Source organism: Bombina bombina, chromosome 3, assembly GCF_027579735.1.
Source record: "Bombina bombina isolate aBomBom1 chromosome 3, aBomBom1.pri, whole genome shotgun sequence".
Classification (NCBI taxonomy): domain Eukaryota; kingdom Metazoa; phylum Chordata; class Amphibia; order Anura; family Bombinatoridae; genus Bombina; species Bombina bombina.
The window spans coordinates 994,349,484-994,370,210 of record NC_069501.1 but is presented as its reverse complement, the minus strand read 5'-3'; the positions used below and the strand labels follow the sequence as shown (position 1 = coordinate 994,370,210).

General features: G+C 36.9%; 1 protein-coding gene across 1 annotated transcript in view; it reads left to right on the top strand.

Annotated features, from left to right (window-relative positions):
* The first annotated feature begins 668 nt into the window (after nucleotides 1-668).
* The window catches only part of MMP19 (matrix metallopeptidase 19), a 44,078-nt gene continuing 24,019 nt past the window's right edge, over nucleotides 669-20,727 (top strand). Inside the window, 4 exon segments of the mRNA XM_053705508.1 lie at nucleotides 669-834; nucleotides 7,867-7,955; nucleotides 11,669-11,799; nucleotides 20,338-20,550. Of these exon segments, the coding sequence (XP_053561483.1) occupies nucleotides 751-834; nucleotides 7,867-7,955; nucleotides 11,669-11,799; nucleotides 20,338-20,550 (517 nt within the window). The 5' untranslated portion in view covers nucleotides 669-750.

Here is a 20,727-nt window from a genome sequence, read left to right as displayed (position 1 = left end):
TACTATGCATATGAAGAAAAATAGTTTAATGTCCCTATGAAAAATGATGCTTGTGGATATTAGATGCCTGATAATCTATAGCTCTCTGATCTCCTCAAAAGATATTTCTCCCAAAGCAGGCAAGTTTAGGGTCATCCGGCCTTATATGTGTCGGGGACACCTCAGATATAACCAATAATAGCCTGTCTAGGGTTGGCAATGGTTAAAGCTTTTATGTTTGTAATATTTGTGCATTAGAACCTTATACAGTTTGCAGATAATGCTAGTTTACCTAAGGTTCCCTGTAAAGATCTTTCTAAAATAGTTGTGGTGTTGTGTAATCCAAAATCCACCAGTTACTAATGGGTTTTCAATTTATCTCACTCTTTCTTAAATATTTAAAGAACATCTTAGGTTCTTTAAGGGCAATGACTCATTATCATAGTGTTGCAAACATGTCAGAGTGTAATTGACACACAAAAAAATAGATAACAGTTGCAAATTACTAAAATGTGATGTTTTTGTATTTATTTATTTATTTATTTATATTCAAGTTTCCTAAAATTATTCATGCTGAGTGTGCAGCAGAGGGTTAACATCTGCATTCCATTGCCATTTCTCAAGAGGGGAGATTCAGGGGGGTGAATGAGAAGAGTCTGTGAGTCATTCTGGCAAAGTTCTTAAAAGGCTTGAGAAGGGGGACACAGCAGCAGCTACAAAGGGAACAGCACAGCTAGGTTACCCTACACACAGAAGATCTGTTTCTGCAGGATGCTGCTATTCCCGTTGCTTGGTGCTCTCTCCCTCACAGCGTATGCAACTTTAAATGACCCCAACTCTACAGAAGAGGCCTTGGTAAGTTTCCTGACTTCACCATAGTGAGTGTAGAACTCAGTGATACAAACTGTGTGCTTGCTGACTTGTAGATGCTGGGGAGGAGAGCTGACTTGAAATAAAGGAAATGTTTTATGTTGCTTGAAAAGAAAAGTATAGTTGTGTAATTTATATTTATATTATTGTATTTATATTTATATGGTTCGTGTGTACTAAGCAACTGCTGTTCAAATCTCTGTCAATCCATTAAAGTGCTAAGTTTGTGTCAGCAGCAGGGTATGTGAGTACTATATAATCAAATACTTTCATTAATTAAAGATATCAATTTAGTTGATATTATAACAAAGCTGAAAAAAATGCCAGGGTGACATTATATTTCTGACTCCTTTTTGGGTTATTCAACCTATATCTATATACAAATTAATTTTCTGGATCCTAAAATGTGTTTACTTATCAATATTCTGGTTTCATATTTTTTTCCCCTCTGAGTTAAAATAAGATTTGTATTACCATAGTTACCAAGCAGAAATAATAACAAACATGTTCAGTGTGTATGATGTAACTGTGATTTTTTTTTATGAAAAAAGATAGATGAAGAAGTTAGAGGCATATTTGTAAACTGAGATATTGTATGCAAATTGTATGACATTATATAGATAAATAGGGAAGCCATCTATTTAAATATTTATAGGAGAGAGCTCTATAAGGGATAATTATTTTAGCTGTTGGTGGTGCTGTATAATATAATGTAACCTTTTGAGATTGTGCATTGATATTTGTTAAAGGGACATTAAACCCAAAAAATTGTTTTCATGATTCAGACAGAGAAAACAATTTTAACAACATTCCAATTTACTTCTATTATCTAATTTGCTTCACTCTTTAGATATCCTTTGTTAAAGAAATAGCAGTGCACATGGGTGAGCCAATCACATGAGACATCATGCAGGCACCAATCAGCAGCTACTGAGCCTTTCTAGATATGCTTTGCTTTTCAGGAAAGAATAGCAAGAGAATGAAGCAAATTACATAATAGAAGTAAATTAGAAAGTTGTTTAAAATGGTATTCTCTATCTGAATCGTGAGAGAAAAAATTTGGGTTTAATGTCCCTTTAACATATTGAACCATACTTGTAGTTTTAAAGAAATGCATCCTAATGACAATGTAGTTTACATAATTCAGCCTGAAACCGGAAGCCAGCTGTTCTGTATATACTTCTGTAATCAGAATATGCAGCTGCTGCTAATCACATACGTAAACAGCAAGCAGACAACTAATTGTAAATCTTGCTCTGCTAGTATTAAATAAATACAACTAAACCTATTTAATATATTATAATTCAGTATTTAAAATACAAAAATTGTGACACTTTTTAAATAGTCTGTATGACATTGACATTTTATTGACATGCAGTGAGATGCTTATCTAGTACAGGTACAAATCCCAAAATCCGGAATTCCAAAATCCAAACTTATTCTGAAATTTTTTAATAAGTTTTTTTTTTTTTTAAAACTAAAAGTATCAAAACATTACTTTTTTCCCCCTAGTCTGTAAGTCACAATCTTCTCTGCTTGTGTCTTTGGTTTGATTTTTGTGTTCTAAAATGCAAATAGTCTATATTTATTTAAAACAATAAGTATTACCTTTCTGGTTACAATACTGTACTATCTTTCTGATGTTACTATGTATACAGAAGTATAAAACTACCTTTAGATGTATCAGCTGTTTTATGACAGGTAAGTACATATTGTTGTTTACACTTGGTCTAATCCACTCTTCCAAAATCAAAACTATTCTGAAATCCAAACTTTTTCCTGTCCCAAGGAGTTTAGATACAGGGGATTTATCAAGCAGCGGATGCTGCAATTTACCTCCGAAGTTTCAGGTCCGTCTGAAACTTAAAGGGGCAGTAAACCTAGAAAATAATGTTATATAATTCTGCACATATAATGTTATATAATTCCTGCTCTGTCTGACAGCGGGAGCGAGCTACATTGAGTGTAATGGCGCGGTCGGGCCGGGCTGTGACTAGACAGCTGCCCAGATGCGCTCAGAGTGAAAACCAGACCAGTAGAGCACAGAGGGCGGGTCTGAAAAATCCTCTATTTTAATAAAAATTCCAGCGGCAATATTATGTTACATAAAGCTAGCACTAATATAATGTTATATAATTCTACACTATGTGCAGAATTATATAACATTATTTTCTAGGTTTACTGTCCCTTTAAGTTAAGAAGGAGCGGTTGTAAGACTACTTCTCCTTAACTCATTCGCGAATGAGTTAAGGATTGCGGCATGTGCAGGGGGTGGCATACGCTGTCGGCATTTAGCGATGTCGAGCGGACAGGATCTGCTACAGCGGATCATGTGCATCCGACATATGATAAATCTTTCCCAAAGTGTTTTCTATCTGTACATCAATGTCTCAGTTAAGTCTTCTTTTGAGATTCATAAATGCAACTGATTACCATGCTACAATGGTATATTTGTGCTAAAGGGGAAAATAAAAAAGGACAAAAATATAACCCCAAAGAAACAAAAACTAAGTAATATATATTAGTCTTGTACATTTTAGTATGACCAACATAAAAGAAATTTGCATATTATGTGACCTTTACGAAATAACCCTTTCCTCTTACACCTCAGTTTGCATGATACCAATTACTTAATACTAATAAAAAATACTAATTTAATTTAAGGGTTGCACGGCCAGATTTTTTTTTGATTTTTTTTTAGTGTAATACAGTTTTTATTAATATGAGCAGATAAAAAAATAAGCACACATTCAACTCACATTTTCTGACCTCAAACACTATGAAGAAGGGTGATTATTGTGCTCGGATAGCGAATCGTTTAAAAGATTCGCTATCCGAGCACAATAATCACCCCTCTGAAGAATGCACGGCCAGATTTTACTAACATATCCCCCTGCTTTATTTTTAATGGAATATTTTTTTACTGTTTTATTCAAGGGCTCCATGTACGAAGCAGCGAAAGCTGCTCCGGAGCCTTTGCGGGGCAGGTTCGCATATGCGAGCCTGCTTCCCGCAATGGAAGAAGCAGCGGTCATTAGACCGCTGCTTCCTACACCCTACGCCACCTCTTAGGTGGCGAAGCAAAATCACCGAGAGCTTGCTCGCTCTCTGTGATTGACAGCCCCTTCAGTCGCGTGATTGGTCGCACGACTGAAGGGGCGGGCATTACACACTCCGCTGAGTGTGTAATGATACATACGGGCAAGCGGATCAATAGATCCGCTGCCCGTATGTAGCGGAGGCGGGCAGACAGCTTTGCGAGTTAAGTAGCTGTCCGCCCGCCTCTTAGTACATGGAGCCCATAGAGTATTCTTGATACAATCTGATCATGCAAATTAGGCATATAACACTCTGCTGTTAATCAGAGGATAATTATTTTCACTATTCAAAAGGTGCAAAATATGGAGGCCAATGCTTATAACTCAACTTGAGAAAACAATAGTTGAAAACCTAGCATAAAACTATAGTCAATTAATAATCAATAAAATACAGGATCATTTCCAGAATGGCACTGTGATGTGCTATGGCATTATTGTAGCACCCAAAACTGTAGCCTGTTCAATGAGGTATTCTGCTGCTCAGGACTGCTTAGCCATACTGCTAACATAATGTAACCAGAAGCATTTTGTTATCACCCCCTGCAAAGGTCACACATTAGCACATTCTACTATTGCACTAGTATGTTTCTTTAATACTTACACATGTGCCTGATCTTCAAGATCACCTACTACTGTGATACTGTGTGTGTATATATATATATATATATAGTGTTACTAGGAGATAGCAGAATTTGCAGGGGGGGTTTTTTTTTTTTTTTTTTACAGATTTAGTCATTTATGTAGGGCTTTCTCAAGTCTTAATATTGCTCTGTGCGCCAGAAGAAAACTTGAGAGGAACTTGGAGCTAGGAATTCTGACTAATAATAATCTGAATTCAAGCTCCGAGTGGAAATGGGTGGTTTAGGACCAGGAATGGTGCTTATGTGACATGACTCCATACATACCTGGTTACATAACAAAAAAATATATAATAGTATACTGTGACTTCATGGCACTCCTGGCACAAAAAATCAGCTCAGCTTTGTTTTATGGCTTGTGACCATCCATCTTCCTCTTGATCACATTCCAGAGGTTTTCAATGGGATTCAGGTCTGGAGATTGGGCTTGCCATGACAGGGTCTTGATCTGGTGGTCCTCCATCCTCACCTTGATTGACCTGGCTGTGTGACATGGAGCATTGTCCTGCTGGAAAAAGCAATCCTCTGATTGCTTGATTTATGCATCCTGAAGCACCCTCAGATCATCACCAAACCTCAATCAAATTTTACGGCGGGTGTGAGACACTGTGGCTTGTACACCTCTCCAAGTTTCCATCTAACTATTAGATGACAAGGTGTTGGGCAAAGCTGACTCATCAGAGAAGATAATCTTATGACAGTCCTCTACGGTCCAATACTTATGATCTTTTGTAAACCTCAGCCTGCCTCTTCTTTGCTTCTCATTGATGAAGGGCTTTTTCTAGCTTCACATGACTTCAGCCCTGCCCCTAGGAGCCTGTTCCAAACCTTCCTAACCATGCATTTTCACCCCAACTGCCATTTTCATTCTTTTTCTAGGTCACTTGATGTCATCCTACAGTTGTTGAATGACATTTGATTGAGTTGGTGGTCATCCTGGGGAGTGGAGAGTTTACCTATCATTAGCTTTGTTATCCTCAATGTCCGCTGCTTGTTCTTATGAACCGCCATCTTTGAAATTTTAAGGATGGAAGCAACCTGATGCCCACTGAACTCAAATCTTTCTTTTAAACAATTTTTACATGGTCAATAGTTATTTTTTTATTCCAATTAGTTTTGAGGTACTATAAGCACTGTTTTTGCCATCCAGCTGGTCCTATTACAAGAGGATAGCGATAACCACAGCAGTAGTTTTTATACTTTTCCTCATTTAGGGCTAGATTACGAGTGTTGTGCGCAAGCAAAAAGGGTTTAATTGCGGCTCTTTGCGTGTGTTGGAAGCTCGAGCACAATTGAATTTAACTAACTACATTTAAAAATTACAGTTACATACATAACACTAATAAAAAAATATTTAAAAAAAAATTGCAATAAAAAGTTATAAGAGCTGTAAGGTATGAATTCTCAGTGTTAGTAAAAATAAGGATTGCAAAGGGTTTTAACATAGAGATACATACATATACAAATAGAACATATTCGTCTATGTGTAGAACATTGAAATGGGAAATATTAATATTATAGAACACTAGAATAGGAATTTCATGTTGGGTTAGCACACTTGAAAATGCATTCGGGTTTGCACACAAGTAAGGGTGTTTTTTTCCACTTTTCTAGCTCCATTGAAGTCTACAGGGGAAGTTCAAAATTCGGCTTTTTGCGTGCGTTGGGCTAGTGCTTGAGTGAAAACTTTTTACTTTCAACTTGTAATACGCACGCTACCTGGCGCATGCAAAAAGGCAAAGTCTAGTTGAGTTAACGCACAAGTGGGAGCAATAAGTAGCGCTCCACTTGTAATCTAGTCCTTAATAAGATTTGGTTCAGGTCATCACCCAATCAGTTCCTCATTAAGTAGAATGATGTGTGCCTGTGTCGGAATTAAACAGACACTAGAATGGTTGCCATATATGTAGAGATGCTGAGTTAAGAAAACAATTGGAGCGGTTTCTTGATTTTATCCAGAGCTGTATATATAGAAATCTATATTTACAAATAAAAATATTATTTTTTTCTAAGTGAAGAACATAGGAATTCAAAGTATTCATTCAAAGGGCTCAAAAGTGCATTTATATGTCTATATATGTATATATGTATGTATGTGGGCACATACATATTTACACATAAATACACATGTATACACTTATGTACACGTATACATATACACATATCAAGAAATATATATACATTGGAGCCCTTTCCAGCCAAACACCTTGCCATATACCATTTCCCTTGTTAACCCTTTTAAAACCTCTTTAAATCATTTTAAAATTATATTTTTTTACTAAAATATGTATATGCGAGTGTAATAGTTTTGTCTTTTTTTTAACCCTTACACTTTACTTTACAGGTCTCAAGTTGTGCTAAATATTCTAGTGCAGTTTTGGCTTTTGCTCAAGCGCTTAACGTATAACTTTCAACTTGCAATATGAGCACTATTTAGAGCAGTCACAATACCCATTGAAAGTATAGGTTGCACTAGAGCTATATAGGCTATAGTAACCCTTTTCTGGTAAATGGAATTTACCATGGACTTGTAATATCAAGTTGTGCGCTAATGTTAGCGCAGTCTAGCTATATTGCTTAGCGCACCGATTGTAATCTAGTCCATAGTTATACAAAGCAGATATTTAACCCCCATTCACACATAGCACATGTTCACTTCACATGCTTTTTGAGGAAGTGTCAAATTTTGGAGATGTTTTTAAGTTGGAAACTGCAGGGAGTGGCCAAAGACTGGATGTGAGGAGTGAAAGATCTGAGTCAAGTTTGATCCCAAGGTCATGGGCATGCGGGATTGGGGTAATAATGTTATTATCAACAGTTATAGAAATATGAGGGGTAGAGATTTGGAAAAAGGGGGAAAATAAGGTGCTCAGTTTTGGAGAGATTTGGCTAAAGATAGTGAGAGGACATCCAAGATGAAATTTTATAAAGACAATGACATGAGTTAGCAAGGATGGAGATAGGTCTGGTGCAGAGAGGTAGATTTGGGTGTCATCTGTATACAAATTATATTGAAACCCATGAATCTTTATTAAGGAACTTAGTGATAACAAAATAATCTATGTTCCTGCTTGCCAAATACATTTCTCAGTCATGAAGAGAAAATTATATCATGTCATATTACCTAATTCAAGGATCATTATTAGAGACTGGATCTCTCCTGCTTATAGATTCTATACTGATTTGTGGTTTTATATTAATTATGTACTTGAGTAAGGTGGTACTTGATACACACCCAGAACCAGTTGCATATGTTGTGATGTTTGTCTTTCTCATTACAGAGGTATCTGAAGCAATTTGGATATTTACAAAAGCCCTTAGAAAGTGACAATGAAGATTTCAGTCCTGACCATGTGAAAGAAGCTCTAAGGTAAAATGTTACTACATGAAACGGTTTGAAAATATGATTTCAGCAGTCTACACAGAAGACAAAAGACAGTTATGCCCTAAAGAAGTTACATTTATTAGTGTTTAATGATTTGGAAAGTTCTTGGATATGAGAGTAAAAATGCTTAGTCAAGTGTGATTCTGAGATAGTGGACCCAATAGTGGTGGTGATTGCAGAGTCCTGGACAACATGTTGATACTTCTGGCATATGATACTTAGTACAGAGGATTATAAGTAGTTGAAGCTCAGCTTTATTAGAAATTTAAATGAAGATTCTGTGAAGACTCCAGCAGGAAATTGCAGAGGGGCAGTTTATGACCTGGTTCAATGGGTATGGTATGATGTCTGTTGAAGAGAGATAAAGTTAGGCATCATCTGCATAAAAGTTGTACTACAACCGAAACAAATTTCTAGATTTTATAAGGATCAGAGGTCTTACAAAGAAGATTCTAAATGAGCGGCTGGTTAAATGCAAACTATAAGCGTTGTGTCTTAGATACTAAAAAGTGAAGAGATTGGAAGTGGAAGAGATGGTCTAAGAAAGCAAATTCTGCATAGAGATTTAAGAGAATGACACCAAGTTTACATTTCTGGTGTTAATTTTGAGCATTAAACCATTCAGCATATGCCCTTATTCCATCTTAAAAATGCACAAAACAAGTCTTAAATCCCAACACTCCATGTTCATTTAACTGGTAGCTTTAAGAACTTAGCATGTCAGAGTATGCTGCTTAGCAACTCAGTGGTTTAAAATATCTTTTTACCTGTGATCGACTCATCCTCAGTAGACACACAAATATATTTTTAAAAAATTCAATAAACTAAAACTGAATTTACATCTACGTCAGACTACATGGTTTATTTCATATTTTCTTCATTGTTTTAAACAATTTCACATATATAACTACAAAAATGAATGGGGTTCTACTAATAGATTAAATTAGACGTGGGCATTTGTATTCTTTGTTAGCATCCGAATGTGGAAGAAGACGGCCACTGGTGCTATTCAGATCTTTTCTGAGCCGCATTTATTCTGGTGAAATTGCAACACACTGTGCAAATCCAGATCGTGGTGTGTTGCACTTTCTCTAGAATAATTGCGGCTCCGAAAAGAGATGAATGTCACAAGCGGCCACCTGCTTCTTTAGCATTCGAATGCCCACATCTAGATTAAATGATATGATATATATTATCATTTATACTTCACAAAAGGTAAGGTGACACTGTTTAGACAGAGATGTTCGGGACCCAAAAAAAATTGTGCTTGTGGCCACTATTTATTTTGTTAAGCCTATTTTTGCAGACAGACACATACGCACAGAGACACTAACACACACACTAAAACACATACAGAGACGCTAATACACACACAGATACACTAACACAGACACACATAGGCATACACATAGAGACACAGACACACAGATATGCTAACACACAGAGACACTAACACACAGACAAGCGCAGACACACAGACACTAACACACAAACAGGCACACTTACACAGACATACTAACACAGAGACACATACACAGACATACACAGATACTAAAACACACAGACACTAACACACAGATATTCAGATGTGGCAGACACCCCTCTGGAGGCCCTCATGCAACTGAACTGCCTGCACAGCCTGTAGTTCCAGCCCTGCCTTAACTGTTTGCCCCTTCAAGCTAATTGTGACCACACAGGAGTACATCCTACATGCAGCTGTGAGCTCCATGTGCGTTTCAGCACAAATGAGCCTCCCGCACATTCGGCCAGGTGGTAACCCTGGTCATGGACCTAGTTAGGGCATGGACCTAGAGCTACAGCTACAAAGGCCCCTACATTTATTTAGCCCTGCACATACACACTATACCACACCCATACATTATACAAACACACACACAGACAATATAACACACATACACATTCTATACACACATACCTATACACTGCACAAACAGATACAATATAACACACATACACACTATACCACACCCATACAATATAACACACACACATACAATATAACACACATACACATTCTATACACACATACACGCAGACATATCCTATCCACACACACAAACACTATCCACACACACACAGGTATACTATAACACACCCATACAATATACAAACACACACGCAGGTACAGTATAACACACATACACATGCACTGTAACACACATTCACTATAACACTCGCACACATACATACATACACTAGAACACACATATAATATCCAACATACACTGTGCACACACACACTATACACATCTGTAATGGATAGAGAAGGACAAAAGCGCCACATGGCTTAATACTGAGAGATATAAATCAGAATATTGGAGGTGATGGTTTCACTCACATGTACTCAGACACCCCTAATGGTGTGGAAGGAGCAGTCTGGGATCAAAATGCAGTCACACAGAAGACTGACCTCCGATCAGAGTGTTGTAATCTGTAGAGAATAATATAGAGCACAAAGGGTGCCTATATGGCCTAGTACTGTAGATACACAATAGATAATATGAGTATATGACATTTACTCACAATAGGTGGAGCACCTCCCTTGGTGCTGCAGAGGCAAGCTGGGATCAATAGTCACCCAGTAGACTTATACTCCAGCGGTTCAGGAACTCGCAGTTGTCCAAATACCAGATTGGTAGGGTGGTAAGTAATAACTTACTTTATTATAAAATTTAAAATTAGTAGCAACGCGTTTCTCAGCCAACCAGTGGCTGCTTCACTTACATTGCAGTTTAGTTTTTATATGGGGCGGGACATTGACACAGCACAGGAAGGGAGATAGGGAGGTGAATTTAAGTTGGCAAAGGGAGGGAGAGGAAGTGTGGAAGGGAAGGTTGTGGACACCCAGCCTGTTGCTGCACCCAAGGGCTTGCAGAACTGATGACCTTAAGCACTAGTTTTCAAACTTGTGCTCAGGCCTCCTCAAAATCTGACACACCCCATGCACACGCCTAGGAAAGCCCACAGAATCAAAAAAATTGACTGATTAGACAGGTGATATTGTTATGACATTCACTTGCTACCTAAAAGAGGCATGAGACCCCTCATTTAAAAGTGGGTTATCCCATCTTTCATATGTTTTGTATGATGTCTTTAGGGACTCTATGCTCCCTTTAGGGGCTTAGGGATCATTTGGAGTCACTGTCCACCACACAGTAAATACATCAGGTGAGTAAAAGCCCTTTTTATTGTCATCACCTCTAATGACCAGGGTATGAGAACACTTATTTTGAAAAGGGTTCTCCTCTCTTTTCAAACTGTAGACCTAAACCCCTCTGTATTCTAAAAGGGAACATGTGTTCTGAAAGTGCTTTTTATTCATCAAACATTGCACCTAGATTCTAGTAGGGCAGGTGATCACCATTTTTAATGGTGATCAGCAGCATCCTAGGGAAACAAGTGACCCCTCATTTGAAAGGGATGTCCCTCTAGCAAAAATAGGGAAAAGAGAGGCTCTGTTAGAAAACATGTCCCCCTCGGGGAGACAGTACTTTAAATGTTGTCATTTTTTATGGAAATCACCTATATCTTTCAGTTAAATGGCAGATTCTTATCTTTCATGTGATGTCATTCTCACTGAAGGTTGTAAAAACAAACAAACAGAACAGTATATTTGTTACTATTTTGCAACATAATTATCAATAACTATAAGCTAAACTAGCCCTTTCTCCCTTTAGAATTTTCCAGCTCTCATTTCAACTACCTGGAACAGGAATCCTGGATGACAAATCACTGGAAAAGATGAGGGAGCCTCGGTGTGGACTTGAAGATCCATTTAATCAGAGGACTCTTAGATACTTGCTATTGGGTAAGCAAGACAATAAGCTGCAGGGTGATCTTAAAATGTCTAATAAAATGTTTGTAGGCTGGTACCGTACTGGTGGGATTTAGATGAGCCATATTTAAAGGAGCATTAAACTGATGGCATCTATCAGCATTTGAGCACTGCAAACAAATGGTTTTAAAATCATTTAACACTGTTGTTCTCTTAGCGCAATTTATATTCCAATGTTTTATTTTCATTTATTAATTATTTTTTTCTGTAGGGAGATTATGTTAAATTTATGTCCCTTAAAAAAAATAAAAGACATCTCCAAAGTAAGAAAAAAACTTTCCTAATGCTTTGATATTCTATTTAGTATAGCATAGTGATAGCACCCTGGATAGCTCTTGCTATAGCACTCACGTGCTAACTGCTCTGGCTGGTTCTGTGCATATTACAAGTTAAAAGTTTTCGCTCATGTGCTAACTCGACACATGCAAAAAGCCGTAGTTAGAACATTCTCCCATAGACATCAATAGAGAGTAAAAAGTGGGGAAAAAACTAGCATCCATACTCATGGGCAAACCCAATCACATTTTCTCAAGTGTGGGAACCCTTTATGAAATATGAATTTCTTTCATGTAAGTGGCAAGAGACATTGAGCTAGTTACATATGGGATATACATTCCTACCAGGAGAGGGCAAAGTTTCCCAAACCTCAAAATACCTACAAATACACCTCCCACCTCACACATACTTCAGTTTTACAAACTTTGCCTCCCTGTGGAGGTGGTGAAGCAAGATGTGCTTAATTTTCTTCTGTGAAAGGCGCTTCTAAGCATTTTGAAGCCCAATTCCTCTCAGAGTACAGTGTTTGTCAGGGGGATGTGAAGGGAGTATTGCCTGTTGATTAAGTGGTTTCACCCATGGAAAATCCTTTCAAAGGCTCTCTGTAATCGGTTGTAGGGATTCATTCCTTGCCTCCCTTTTCAGATCGACTATATACTATTATACCGTTACCTCTGCTGATATTTTTCAGTACTGGTTTGGCTGTCTGCTATATGTGGATGGTTGTCTTCCGGTAAGTATGTATCTTCTTTTTTTTTTTTAAAGACATTCTTAGCTATGTTTGGCGCTTTATGTTATAATGTTTTCAATATATGTATTTGCTTATATTTGCCAAGAGTCAGGTACATGTATATTTCCCTTTTCTACAGACTATCAGTTTCAGTATGGAATTTATATTTAGGAAGATTATTTTTTATTTTTATCTCTTACCTGGGGCTTCAGATTTTTAAAATTTGACTTTGCTTTCCAAATTGTCACAGACAAACTAGGCTCACGGGGACGCAAAATGCAGTTTTTTATGGCGTCATTCTTGGCGCGGAAATTTTTTTGGCTCGAAAGTGCGTCTATGATGCTTATTTTTTTGCATCCTACTTTTGCATAAGCATTTATTCCCATTCCTGAAACTGCTATATGAGGAAATTGTATATTTTATTTAAATGTGGTTTTTTTCTTGTTACATTTTGCAAGATGTCTCAATCTGATACTGCCTCTGATGTTGCTGTAGAAACCATGCTTCCTGAAAACAGTTCTAGCAAAGCTAAGTGTGTCTGTTGTAAATTAACTGATGTTATTTCTTCAGCCCAATTATGTGGCATCTGTCATGATAAGCTTTTGCATGCCGATAATGTTTCTATTAGTACTAATAAACCGTTTGTTGTTTCTTCAAAGTCTAAAGTACCTGATTTTGCTGCAGCTATAGATAAGGCTATGTGTGCTATTCTGCATTCAAATAAAAGTAAAAGGTCTTTTAAAACTTCTCATAAATCTGATTAAATTTGTATTAACCGACAGCTTACTGAAATATCCTCTGCTGATGAGGATTCTTCTGGTTTACAAGATACTGATTCAGATTCTGAATTTGACAAATCTTCCTATCTGTTTAAGATTGATTATATTTGTTCTCTATTGAAGGACGTTCTGGTTACTTTGGGTATTGAAGAGTCTAGTCCTCTTGATAATAAAGCCAGTAAATGTTTGAATACTGTTTTTAAACCTCCTAAGGTTGCTCCTGAGGTTTTGCCTGTTCCAGATGCTGTTTCTGATATTATTACTAAGGAATGGTCTAAGCCTAGTTCTTCTTTCAATCCTTCTTTTAGGTTTAAGAAGTTGTATCCTTTACCTGTGGCTAATTTAGAATTTTGGGAAAAAGTTCCTAAGGTTTATGGGGCTATTTCCACTCTTGCCAAACATACTACTATTCCTATGGAAAATAGTACTTCTTTTAAGGATCCTTTGGATAGGAAGATTGAATCTTATCTTAGAAGAGCATACAGTATTTACATTCTGGCTATATTCTTAGACCTGCTATTTCAATGGCTGATATGGCTTCTGCTTAAACTTTTTGGTTGGATAGTTAGCATGGCAGGTAGAAGATCATGATTTGACTAGCATTTTTCTTTTGCTTCAACATGTTAATCATTTCATTTGTGATGCTATATTTGAAATTATTAAGATTGATGTTAAATCTATGTCTTTAGCTATTTTAGCCAGAAGAGCTTTATGGCTTAAATCTTGGAATGCTGACATTGTGTCTAAATCTAGACTACTATCTCTATCTTTCCAGGGTAAGAATTTATTTGGTTCTCAATTAGATTCTATTATTTCCACTGATACTGGTGGGAAGGGAGTTTTCTTACCTCAAGATAAAAAATCTAAGGGTAAATTTATGACTCCTAATTGTTTTCATTCCTTTCGTCAGAATAAGGAACAAAAGTCTACTTTTCAATTGTTTTGTAAGTGTCCCAACTTTCAAGATGGTGACTATAAGGACTACTCTGCCTTTTGTTCAGCAAGGACATTTTATGTCCACAATAGACTTACAGGATGCTTATCTTCATGTTCCAATTCATTCAGACCACTATCGGTTTCTGAGATTCTCTTTTCTAGACAAGCATTACCAGTTTGTCGCTCTTCCATTTGGCCTAGCGACAGCTCCAAGAATCTTTTTGAAGGTTCTCGGTGCCCTTCTATCTGTAATCAGAGAGCAGGGTATTGCAGTGTTTCCTTATTTAGACGATATCTTGGAACTTGCTCAGTCTTTTCATTTAGCAGAATCTCGCACAAAACAACTAATGTCGTTTCTTCAAAGGCATGGTTGGAGGATTAATTTACAAAAGAGTTTCTTGATTCCTCAAACAAAGGTCACCTTTTTAGGTTTCCAGATAGATTCAGTGTCCATGACTCTGCCTTTAACAGACGAGAGGCAAATGAAATTGGTTTTAGCTTGTCTAAACCTTCAGTCTCGATCATTCCCTTCAGTGGCTATGTGCATGGAAGTTTTAGGTCTTATGACTGCAGCATCGGACGCAATCCCCTTTGCTCGTTTTCATATGAGACCTCTGCAGCTTTGCATGCTGAATCAATGGTGCAGGGATTATACTCGGATATCACAGTTGATATACTTAAATCCCAACATTCAACTCTCTCTGTCTTGGTGGTTAGACCATCATCGTATTATTCAAGGAGCCTCTTTTGTTCGCCCTTCCTGTACTGTGATCTCAACAGATGCAAGTCTTTCAGGTTGGGGAGCTGTCTGGGGGTCTCTGACAGCACAAGGGGTTTGGAAACCTCAAGAGGCGAGGTTACCAATCAAAATTTTAGAACTCTGTGCTATCTTCAGAGTTCTTCAGGCTTGGCCTCTATTGAAGAGGGAACTTTTCATTCATTTTCAGACAGATAATATCACAACAGTGGCATATGTCAATCATCAGGGAGGGAATCACAGTTCCCTAGCAATGAAGGAAGTATCTTGAATACTTTCTTGGGCAGAGTCCAAGTCTTGTCTAATTTCTTAGATTCATATTCCAGGTGTAGACAATTGGGAAGCAGATTATCTAAGTCATCAGACTTTGCATCCAGTGAGAGAGTGGTCTCTCCATCCGGATGTGTTTCATCAGATTGTTCAAATGTGGGGTCTTCCAGAAATAGATCTGATGGCCTCTCATTTGAACAAGAAACTTCCCAGATATCTTTCCAGATCCAAGGATCCTCATACAAAGATGGTGGATGCATTGGCAGTTCCTTGGTTTTACCAACCTGCTTACATTGTTCCACCTCTAGTACTTCTCCCAAGGGTGATCTCCAAGATCATATTGAAACAATCTCATGTGTTTCTGATAGCACCTGCATGGCCTCACAGGTTTTGGTATGCAAATTGTGTCCGGATGTCCAGTTGCCAGCCTTGGCCGCTTCCTTTAAGGCCAGACCTTCTGTCTCAAGGGCCGTTTTTCCATCAGGATCTCAAATCTCTAAATTTGAAGGTATGGAAATTGAACGCTTAGTTCTTAGTCATAGAGGTTTCTCTGACTCAGTAATAGACACTATATTACAGGCTCATAATTCTGTTTTGAGGAAGATTTATTATCGGGTTGGCAAAATCTATATTTCATGGTGCTCCTCTCATAATTTTTTCTTGGCATTCTTTTAGAATTCCTCGGATTTTACAGTTTTTTCAGGATGGTTTGGATAAGGGTTTGTCTGCAAATACTTTGAAGGGACAAATATCTGCTGTTTCTGTCTTATTTCATAGAAAGATTGCTAAGCTTCCTGATATTCACTGTTTTGTTCAGGCTTTGGTTCGTATCAAACCTGTTAAGTCTATTTCTCCTCCTTGAAGTCTTAATTTGGTTTTAAGGATTTTGCAGGCTCCTCCTTTTGAACCTATGCATTTTTTGGATATTAAACTACTTTCTTGGAAAGTGTTATTTCTTTTGGCTATCTCTTCTGCTAGAAGAGTTTCTGAGTTGTCAGCTCTCTCTTGTGAGTCTCTTTATCTGATATTTCATCAAGATAAAGCGGTTTTAAGGACTTTGTTTACATTTTTGATTAAAGTTGTGAATTCTAACAACATTAGTAGGGAAATTGTTGTTCCTTCTTTGTGTCCTAATCCTAAGAATTTTCTTGAGAGATCTCTTCATTATTTGGATGTGGTAAGAGCTTTGAAATACTACGTTGAAGCTACTAAGGATTTCAAAAAGACTTCTAGTCTATTTGTTATTATCTCTGGTTCCAGGAAAGGTCAGAAAGCCTCTGCCATTCCTTTGGCATCTTGGTTGAAACTTTTGATTGACAAGGCTTATTTGGAGGTGGGGCAGTCTCCGCCTCAGAGAATTACAGCTCATTCTACCAGATCAGTTGCCACTTCTTGGGCTTTTAAGAATGGAGCTTCCGTTGATCAGATTTGCAAAGCAGCAACTTGGTCTTCTTTGCATACATTTACTAAATTTTACCATTTTGATGTATTTGCTTCTTCAGATGCAGTCTTTGGTAGAAAAGTTCTTCAGGTAGCTGTCTCAGTGATTCCTTTTGCCTATGATTTAATTTTTTTTAAATTTAAGAAAACATTTATTATTTGGATTTAATTTTTTCTGCGGAAGTAGCTGTTGTTATTTTATTCCTCCCTCTCTAGTGACTCCGTGGATTTCCACATCTTGGGTATTGTATCCCATACGTCAATAGCTCATGGACTCTTGCCACTTACATGAAAGAAAACATAATTTATGTAAGAACTTACTTGATAAATTAATTTCTTTCATAGTGGCAAGAGTCCAAGAGATCCACCCTATTTTTTGGTGGTTATGTTTTTTTGTATAAAAGCACATTATTTTCTCCAGTTCCTCTTTTTTTGTATGCTTTTTTACTCCTTTTTACACGTCACTTCTTGGCTATATGTATACATGGACTCTTGCCACTATGAAACAAATTAATTTATCAGGTAAGTTCTTACATATTCCAATGCTCTTCACATAGTAGAATATGTTCTATTTATTCATAAATACATATTTTATATATACAGTATATGAATGTTTTTTTGGTAAAATATATATCCATCCATCCATCCATATATATTTTTATATATATATATATATATATATATATATATATATATATATATATATATATATATATATATATATATATATATATATTTATGTATGTGTATATATATATATATATATATATATATATATACACTGTATAGATAGATAGATAGATAGATAGATAGATAGATAGATAGATAGATAGATAGATAGATGATTAAATATAGGTACAGAAATATATAGGAATATTTCATGGAAATTGTCAGGGGTGCCTAAACCTTTGCATACAACTGTGTGTGTATATATATATATATATATATATATATATATATATATATATATATATATATATATATATATATATATATATATATATATATATATATATATATACAGGGAGTGCAGAATTTTTAGGCAAATGAGTATTTTGACCACATCATCCTCTTTATGCATGTTGTCTTACTCCAAGCTGTATAGGCTCGAAAGCCTACTACCAATTAAGCATATTAGGTGATGTGCATCTCTGTAATGAGAAGGGGTGTGGTCTAATGACATCAACACCCTATATCAGGTGTGCATAATTATTAGGCAACTTCCTTTCCTTTGGCAAAATGGGTCAAAAGAAGGACTTGACAGGCTCAGAAAAGTCAAAAATAGTGAGATATCTTGCAGAGGGATGCAGCACTCTTAAAATTGCAAAGCTTCTGAAGCGTGATCATCGAACAATCAAGCGTTTCATTCAAAATAGTCAACAGGGTCGCAAGAAGCGTGTGAAAAAACCAAGGTGCAAAATAACTGCCCATGAACTGAGAAAAGTCAAGCGTGCAGCTGCCAAGATGCCACTTGCCACCAGTTTGGCCATATTTCAGAGCTGCAACATCACTGGAGTGCCCAAAAGCACAAGGTGTGCAATACTCAGAGACATGGCCAAGGTAAGAAAGGCTGAAAGACGATCACCACTGAACAAGACACACAAGCTGAAACATCAAGACTGGGCCAAGAAATATCTCAAGACTGATTTTTCTAAGGTTTTATGGACTGATGAAATGAGAGTGAGTCTTGATGGGCCAGATGGATGGGCCCGTGGCTGGATTGGTAAAGGAGAGAGAGCTCCAGTCCGACTCAGACGCCAGCAAGGTGGAGGTGGAGTACTGGTTTGGGCTGGTATCATCAAAGATGAGCTTGTGGGGCCTTTTCGGGTTGAGGATGGAGTCAAGCTCAACTCCCAGTCCTACTGCCAGTTTCTGGAAGACACCTTCTTCAAGCAGTGGTACAGGAAGAAGTCTGCATCCTTCAAGAAAAACATGATTTTCATGCAGGACAATGCTCCATCACACGCGTCCAAGTACTCCACAGCGTGGCTGGCAAGAAAGGGTATAAAAGAAGAAAATCTAATGACATGGCCTCCTTGTTCACCTGATCTGAACCCCATTGAGAACCTGTGGTCCATCATCAAATGTGAGATTTACAAGGAGGGAAAACAGTACACCTCTCTGAACAGTGTCTGGGAGGCTGTGGTTGCTGCTGCACACAATGTTGATGGTGAACAGATCAAAACACTGACAGAATCCATGGATGGCAGGCTTTTGAGTGTCCCTTGCAAAGAAAGGTGGCTATATTGGTCACTGATTTGTTTTTGTTTTGTTTTTGAATGTCAGAAATGTATATTTGTGAATGTTGAGATGTTATATTGGTTTCACTGGTAAAAATAAATAATTGAAATGGGTATATATTTGTTTTTTGTTAAGTTGCCTAATAATTATGCACAGTAATAGTCACCTGCACACACAGATATCCCCCTAAAATAGCTATAACTAAAAACAAACTAAAAACTTCTTCCAAAGCTATTCAGCTTTGATATTAATGAGTTTTTTGGGTTCATTGAGAACATGGTTGTTGTTCAATAATAAAATTAATCCTCAAAAATACAACTTGCCTAATAATTCTGCACTCCCTGTATATATATATATAATTAAATATTGGTATAGATATACAGTATACAGATATAATGATATATATAGGAATATCTATTTAAAAATACTGTGAATATATTCCCCTATGTCAAGAACATTGGAATGTGAAATATTTACAATACAAACACAAAAAACCCACTTTATTCAATATGAATATTGCATAAATAAATGCATATTTGCACACACAGACACACACTCACACTCACACACACAGCTGAGGCCTCATATCTTTGAGCCCTTATAACCCTTTTTTAAATAATTTTTATTAGATGGTGTTAGTATGAGTGTAACTGTACATTTTAATGTGTTTTTTATGTGTTTTGTGCAACTTTTTATTAGAATGTAACAGTTAACTAGAGCTCTGAAGTCGCGCTAACTCAATGAACGTTAAATTCAATTGGTCTCAAGCGAACTCGTTTACTTTCAACTTGTAAAATCTGCGCAACTTCTGACACGCGCAAAGAGCAACAATAAACCCCGTTAGCACTCGCGCACAGCTGTTAGCTCACCACTCGTAATCTAGCCCTTAATAAGATAAATACAGATAATTTGTATGTAAGAAAATGTTAAAAAATAAAATTCATATTTAATTAATGCATAAGAAACTCATCCTAGATACATCTTTATGTTTCACCCAAGATGGTAAACATAAATTAATGTGTTGTACTTCTGATTTGTGATGCTGCTGATGTATTTTCATTTGTCTTTTTATTTTTAAAAAGGTCGATGGCGGAAAAAGAACCTGACTTATCGAATATACAATTACACACCAGATATGAAGCCTTCTGAGGTGAAGGCTGCTATCCAATCAGCCTTCAAGTACTGGAGTGATGTCACACCACTTACATTTAAGGAGGTCAAATACGGGAGAGCAGACATACGCATTTCATTCCACCGACGTGGCATCAGCTGCTCACGTCCATTTGATGGTCCTGGTAAGCTTTCCAATAGTGTTCTCTTTAAATGATTATGAAGTATACTAATAAAATTAATATGAAGTACACAAATGAAATAAATAGTTAGTTCACTCCTTTCTTCACCATTGCAATATATGTTTTGGTGTATGACACTGTTAGATCGTTGCTATAATACATCATAAAGTATATGATTCT